The following is a 7,989-nucleotide window of genomic DNA, read 5'->3' as shown; positions in this document are numbered from 1 at the left end:
CCCCCCCCCCCCCGCCTTTTGTTTAACTATTTGCCCTGACATAATTGATAATGTGCATTGATACTTCTGTATTGAAACTTGGACTTTTTTTTTCCTTCTACATTAAAAACCTTCTGATTAAAATATTTAAAAATTAAAAGTAGCTGGGGATGATATATTTAATAATTTAGCATAGAATCATAGAATTCCCATCCTCTTTGTAGGTATATTATTGGGAAAGGTGAGTCTACTCGAATTTTGTTGAGAGCACATAAGTGCAAGAATTGCTCCTTCCACTATCAACCCTCTCCCCAAGAAAAAAAACCATTACTTAATAAAGGTAATGGTTAGGCCAAGAAACACTTGTTCTGGCAGGCCTTTGGGTACTGACCAACCCACACACACACACACACACACACACACACACACACTGCAGCCTGAGGTAAAGTGGTAGAATGAAAAACCTCTAACTGCTACTTGCATATTCTTACTAAGTCATTTCTTTTAGAATTGCTTCTTAAAGTGCTTTTTCTTTCAGGCTTACCTAGATGAATTGGTAGAGCTTCACAGAAGGTTAATGACGCTGAGAGAAAGACACATTCTGCAGCAGGTGAGAAATGCCTTTTAGCACCATCTTTTCCAGACACTTCAAGGCCTGGTTTGTCCTGGGGTCTTGTGATAGCACTTGGTGGCCTTGGCAGCCCCACGCTGTCAGAACTGGGTTAATGCCACCTGTAGAAGCACTTGGGGGGTGGTTCTCATTTCTGGGACCACCTGGAAGTCTGCTGGAGCTCAGGGGTAATTATCTCCCTCCACCCATGTTGCCGATGATGAAAGCTGAACACTTTTGGAAGTGATACTGGAATGTAGTGATCCTCCACTGCTGGCTGATGTTGTAATGTGGGCCAAGGGAGGGGACAGTAGGAATGCAGAAACCTTTGGAGCCAGGCTTCTGGTTTCATGGGAAAACAGTGATAAGAATTTCAGTCAAGTGTTGTAAACATTTGTGATTCAATTTAGTAACCTTTAGCCAATGCTATTCTAAGGAAAATAAATATTTTCTTCATTTCCCTTATCTTGTATAATGTACTTTCTATTATTATGAACTCAACTGTGGAATACTTGTGGAGTGGGTAAACTTCTATTAGTATAATTTGATGTTTTGAGAAGATAAGAAGGGTGGTTTTAGTTTTCATACAGGTAGAGCACATGCCTCCATTGCATTAACAGTAGCTATTGATAAAGTAATTTTTTTTTAACATCTAAAGAGAAGGTTATACATACAAAATTCCAGGGAAAGCTTATAGATTGTTTCGCTGTTTGGATATTTTTTTAAAGCTACTTTCAAATGACTTGAAGTTAGTACTTAATCTACCCCAGCTGTGTGTGGATTTTTTTTTTTTAACGTTTAATAGCTGATGGTCACATTTATATTCTGTGTACATTTTTGCTTAAATCTATAAATACACATTCTTAAACTTGCCAAGTTTCCTGTTTGGTCTGATAAGCTTTTTTAACCCTTCTAGAGTTTTAAATTTGAACACAAGATTATAAGACTATGATTCTTGATTGTAAATAAGTTTTATTTCTTGCATTTCCTTTTAAGCGAGTATGGGTAAGGGGAGTAGGATTTGCGTGACTTTAAGTCATGATCTAATACTTTGCCAGTATTATTATTATTTTTAATTGCCAGAGGGTGCATTCACTTACCAGAAAGAGACAGAAGAATAGAGAATTGGGGGAGAGGGAGTAAAGCACCTCCACATGGGGCATGGTCATGCGACAGTTCCTTTTCTCCATTTCTCCATCTTGATAGGATTTGGAGCATGCATATGTATATGCCCAGTGTGTTTTTCTCCTCCTTTCTATTTATTTATTTTAGGTTTTTCCCATAGGGTGCATGTGCTCACCAGAGAGAAACAGAAATAGGGGAAATGAGAAATTATCCCCGACCAACCCCCACCTCCCCAGGGGGGACTAATGTGCTAGAATTCCTTTGCCTCCATTTGTCTCCTCTATTCTCCTCCTGGGATTTTGAGCATGAATACCCACACACTGGGCATGCGTTTCAAGCCACTGGGTCTGGAACTTGAGCCGTGGTTGGCCTTGTGAGAGTTGAGTGTCTTAATTACCACATTGCCTGCTGGCCCCCGTTGAGTGTGTTTTTCAAGCTGCTGGGTCTGGGATTAGAACTACACAGTTGGCTATGTGGAATCTGGCTCCTGTAAAACCTGGGCCTTTTGCCTGTATTTTTTGTTCAGCTTTCTTTTGTACAATTGAAGATGGGACTGCCTGTCATTTACCAATTATTTGGAGCTAATTAGCTGAATGCTGATGGTAATATATTAGCTGCTTTTCTCTTCCTTTCCCAAATGCCAGTTCTCAACCACTATGGAGGAATTGTCCAATAAAGCCACTGATGCCCAAGCTGAGCCCAAATAGTGAGTCTCACAGGAGGGTGAGACAGATGTTTGGGCAGGGTTGGGACACCTTCACAAAGAAAGCTCAGTCAATGAGTCAAGGATATTGGGCCTTTGGGCAGGGTCTTACCTTGGAGTATCATTGACACTCCCAATTTAATATTGTCCTTTATTTTGACCTTTACAGGAATTGTGAGGGAAGGTGGCTTACTCAAGAACTCCATCCAAGTGGATTATTTTAGTTAAAGAGTAATATCTATGAATTTTTAACCTGGCATAAAGGCACTCCCGGGCCCATAGCATTTCACCCTAATTGCATTCCCAGACCAGTTGAAAGCTCTCAGTCTTTGGCCTTTTGCCTTGTAATGCAGCTGAGGCTTGTGATTATGATACCATGATGCATGTCCTGTCACGGTTTACTGCTTAATTAATTCCTATTGTAAAACATAGCACTACTGAGGACAAATGTTATTCTCTACCTTGAGGGCTGCTCATCTCGTGGAATGCATTCCACAAAGTCTATGTATTCTGTGCCATGAAGACTTGTACACCTGAAGCAGAATTTCTGGTGAGCCCGGATCATATCCTAAGCCCTTTCTTGTTACATGCATGCTATCAAAAACTCTTGGTCTCACAAAGTGGCGAATAGCTTTGTTTTACTCAGCAGGCATGCAGCCTTGACACTTAGCAGCTAGTTTAATGAACAGAAAGTATTATATCACGAAAGTCTGCGTTCCTAAGCCACTTTCCCATAGGGTCAAAATACAGTAGGATAGACACAGTCTAACCAGAAGTGAGACCTGGCACTAACTGATAATTTGATTCCTCTTTGAACCGTGTGTTCCACCTTTATTTAGAAAGTGGGGTTGAGCACATCTCATCGCAATTCTATGTTTGGATTTTCATCCTAGTCTGAAGGGAAAAAGACTCAAGGAAACCAGGGCTTTCTTAGAGAGCTTAGCAGTTTAGATACCAGCTGTTATTCTTTTAGGATTATCTTCAGGGAATAGGGAATGAGAGGTGTGTCAGCATATTCCTTCTAATAACACAGAGAACACTCCCTGAGATGTAGTCTGTTGAAAATTATTTTCTCTATGCTGGGAAGTGACTTGTCATGTCTTTGCACCTCTTAGGGATGGGAGCCTGGCAGCCTGCTTCTTTACCCAGGATAGGGCACTCGTTTTCAGGTGGTGGGCAGCTTCCTCATTTATAGCTGAGGCCATTCCACAGGAAGACCTGGGGTTATCCCCCAGACCAGACTCCAGTCTAGGCAGAAGCAGTGAAAGCAAAGCTTGCTTATTACTTCCCATTCAGTGAGAGGCTGCTTCGAATGGAAAGAACCCTGATTTTAACAATAAGGTCAGACAAAAAGTAATGCACCCACATTTTCATAATTGAAAACCTGGGTTAGGGAAGTCACAGATTTAACAAGATCTTATCCTGTATTAAAAAAAAAAAAAAAAAAAAAAAAAAAAAAAAAAAAAAAAAAAAAAAAAAAAAAAGACCAGCAGCTTGCATGGCACACTGTAAATAGCCAATGAGGAAGGAAATAATCCATCACAAATGTTTTCACAACCATCATCAGAGGAATGAATTAAATATTAAATAGTTTGCATGCTCTTCCTTTTCTACCACCTGTATGTACCCGGTGCCCTAGCTGGCTTTTCGTATCTGCAGCTACTCTGTGTTCTGCCATTGTCGTTTTGGATGGGCATCCATTACTGCAGTAATGGCTCCAAGGTAAAGACACACTGTATCAGCAAGACAGCTCTTCCTATGGGCAGGCAGAGTGCAGTCCTGCAGGAACTCGCAGGGTGTTTTCAGGCTTTGTGGCCTCTGTCATGGAATAAAGCATGTTAATGTTGTGTTTCTGATGTTCTCACTATCAGGATTCCTGGAAAGAAATGCACATTTATTTTTTTTATGGAGCCTTTGCTTAATTGAAGACTTGGTACATGCTCTAATAATTCAAATCATTAATGCCATTCCCTTTGGCAAATGGTCCCAAATCTCAGCTGCTGCCACTACTACTGCTTTGAGGTTGTCTCTGCATCGACCTTGATGTATTCTTATAGGCTCCCATAAAAGCCCGGGACTCCTTTAGTTAGATTTTATCAGCGCCCCTTTATATCTCTGCGTGTGTGTGTGTGTGCGCGTGCACGTGCACGCGTGTGTGTGTGTCTGCAGGCAGGGTGGGGTGAGCCAGTTGTGGAGGATGTAGGGGATAGTGATGGAAGCCAGGAAACCTCCAAGATGGTCCGATGTATGCGAGGTGATGGGGCTGAACCTCCTTGTGGGCAAAAGTGTTTATTTGCTTTAAAATTAAGTGGCTTTTTTCTAGAAGGAATTTTTATTGCCCAGTTTTTTTTTTAATTTTATTTATTGTTAAGTAATTAGTGAGCAACTCTCTTGAGTCATAGAAAACTATTTTCTTAAAAGGCTGAGCTAGCTGTCTTAAATCTTAAAGGTAAAATGGAGGACTCTGCTTCTGTTACTCTCACATTGCAATTTTTGTCCATCGTTTTAACCACTGGCCTTCACTGGCTCTTCTCTTTCCTGCGTCTCTCCTCCCTACCAGCTTGTATTATAATTACTAAACGATGACAACAACAATAACAAAATCAAGTAGGTCTCTTTTGAGTTTTAGTTTCTAGCATTTTCCTTGTTCCATTTCTCTATTTGTTTTAATTCTAGTGAAACGTGAGTTCTAAATTGTCTAAAGTACCAGGTCTGATAATTCATGTGTTATTTAGTTATCTGCCGGATAATTAAGGATACATTAATAATTGTAGAGTTATCATAATCATGTTGCCCTGATCTCTATAGCAACTACAGTTTATAAAGAAAGCTTTATTTGCCATTTATTATTGGATCTTCTACACAACTTTTTAAAGGATATTGAACTACAGAGATTCAGAAGCAAGTGATGGAGAATAACAGAGGCAACTAACAATAAATGGAAGTCTGCCAAGTGCTACTCTGCACACATTTTTTTCTATTGTTATGCTGCTGATTTCCCCCTCGCCAACAAAGCTGGCTGAAATGATACCCCATCCCTTCCGTTTACCCACCATACACCTACTTAAGATTCACATTGCCCAGACATCTATTTCTGATAAAAATTATTAGTAAAGTAAGAATGGAAAGACAAATCTCCCAAACTGATAACCAGCATCATTTTCAGTGTTGATACTTCAGAAGTGTTTGCCTGAAAGCCAGGGTAAGAGAACAAAAACTCTGTCATCACTGTTAACATTTCCCCCAAAATTGGAGCTGATACAATAAGAAATGAGTTGTAACTACTCCAAATGGGAAAACAAACATAGCCTTTCTTTTCCTAGATAATATTTATCTCCTCTCAAAATACCCAACAGAATCAACTGAACATAATTATAGTAATAAATGTATGTACTTAATAGTTTTTTTGGTTGAATTATAATAAAGCAAAAAGCTACATGATTTTTTTTTTTCACTATAGGGCACGTGTGCTCGCCAGAAACATAGAGACAGAGAGATAGAAAGCGAGAAATAGCATCCCCAGGGAAGATGGCCATGCCACAATCCCTTCTTCTCCATTCTCCTCTTGGGATTTTGGGCACACACGTACACACACCCAACGTGAGTTTAAGCTACTGGGTCTGAGACTCAAACTGTGGTTGACCACATGGGAGTCCAGTGACATAGCCATTACACCAAAACTGCTGGCCCCACTAGAGAATTTTCATAGAGCGAGTGCATCCTACATAACCAGCACCCAAATCAAACAATAAGATAGTTCTAGTACCTCTGAAGACTCCCTTAAACCCCTGTCTAGTCGATATGATCTTTAGGAGGTGAGATCGTAGATGATTTCTGTTTTTTTCATTGTGAGTTCTAATTTTTGAGCGACTACATAATCAGAAATATCATCATGTCTACATGTGTTTAGGTATACTTTTTTGAGAGAGAGACCATTTTTGATATAGGGCACATGTGCTTGCCAGAGAGACAGAAAGTGAGATATTACCCCCCCCCCAAGAGGTATGGCCATGCTATAATCCCTTCTCCTTCATTCTCCTGTTGGGATTTTGGGCACACATGCATACGTGCCCAGCATGAGTTTTAAGCCACCAATTCCAGAACTTGAACTGTAATAGACTATGTGGGAATCCAGTGATGAAACCATTACTCCATCTGCTGGTCCCTGTATAGTTTTTTAAAAAGCTGTTTAATTATTTCTAAGCAGGAAATCTCTCTCTTTAAGAATAATTTATTTTATTTAATTAATTATCATTATTATTTAATTTGCTATAGGGCACACACACTCACCATAAAGAGTCAGAGAGAGATAGAGACAAAGTGAGAAAGCAAGCCACCAGGTCCAAACTCAAACCACCATCGGGCATGTGGGAGTCAAGTGTCTTAACTACCATGTCACCTCCTAGCCCTGGCAGGAGTTTTCTTATGTCTATTAAATAAAGTTGCATTGAGTCAGTAACTAATTTTTTTTTTTTTTTTTGGAGAGATTTTCACTGTAGGGCGTGTGTGCGCTCGCCAGACAGACAGAGAGAGACATAGAGACAGAAAGCGAGAAATCACCCCCCAGGGGGGATGGTCATGCTGCAATCCCTTCTCCTCCATTCTCCTCTTGGGATCTTGGGCACGCACGCACACGCGCCCGGCGTGAGTTTTAAGCTACCGGGTCCGAGACACGAACCGTGGTTGACTACGTGGGAGTCCAGCGACATAGCTATTACACTAACTGCTGGTTCCCATCAGTAACTAATTTTTAAAGGGATCCCCAAATGTCATCTTCCCCTAACCACTCATTCTTAGTAAAATCTTCTGTTGATGACTTGGAAACAAGAATCAATTAAAAATGAGAATAGGTAATCTAATCTCACTGAAAATTCCAAAGGTTTAGATAACCAAGATTTACCAAGTTGTCTGTGAGGTAGCTTAGTGCTGTTGATATTAAAGGACCTCCTTGTTACAAAGCAGAATATTTATGACTTGGCTCCATATTTGACCCCTTCCCTCTCTTTCTTTTTGCCTTTCGATGTCTGCTGGTTGTTACTCAAATTCTCTCTTCCTTAACTCCTCTAGATTGTGAACCTCATAGAAGAAACTGGACACTTTCATATCACAAACACAACTTTTGATTTTGATCTTTGCTCGCTGGACAAAACCACAGTCCGTAAACTACAGAGTTACCTGGAAACATCTGGAACATCCTGAGGATACAACAACTGGATGCATCAAAAACTATTGCTTTTTTTTGTTTTTTCGTTTTTATTTTTTTTGGTTGTGATTTTTATGTTGTTGTTTATATGAGAACATTCAGAATGATGCAACCAAAAGGGAAAAAAAATAAAAATCCAACAACCTTCAGCTTTATTTTTCTTTAAAGCCAGTCATCATCTCTTGATAAAGGAGAGGTTAAGCAAACCAGCCTCAGCGGACCACTCTTCTCTTCAAGGAAATCCCCGGGAAGAGTTAGCCTGGATAGCCTTGAAAACAAATCAAACACAACACACGAAAACTTAAAGAATGTGTATGGTATCACATCTCTCTCTCTCTCTGTGGTGGTTCATTCCACAGGACGAATGCA

General features: G+C 40.1%; 1 protein-coding gene across 1 annotated transcript in view; it reads left to right on the top strand.

Moving 5' to 3' along the window:
- Nucleotides 1–7,769, top strand: part of MLLT3 (MLLT3 super elongation complex subunit) — a 328,009-nt gene extending 320,240 nt beyond the window's left edge. The window contains exons 12-13 of the mRNA XM_006140331.2: nucleotides 518–589; nucleotides 7,485–7,769. Of these exons, the coding sequence (XP_006140393.1) occupies nucleotides 518–589; nucleotides 7,485–7,616 (204 nt within the window). The 3' untranslated portion in view covers nucleotides 7,617–7,769. The remainder of the gene's footprint in view (nucleotides 1–517; nucleotides 590–7,484) is intronic.
- The last annotated feature ends 220 nt before the right edge of the window (nucleotides 7,770–7,989 follow it).

The sequence above is a fragment of the Tupaia chinensis genome, unplaced genomic scaffold (assembly GCF_000334495.1).
Source record: "Tupaia chinensis unplaced genomic scaffold, TupChi_1.0 Scaffold000029_1, whole genome shotgun sequence".
Taxonomy (NCBI): Eukaryota; Metazoa; Chordata; class Mammalia; order Scandentia; family Tupaiidae; genus Tupaia; species Tupaia belangeri.
The sequence above is the reverse complement of the archived record's forward strand: the minus strand, read 5'-3'. Positions and strand labels throughout refer to the sequence as shown.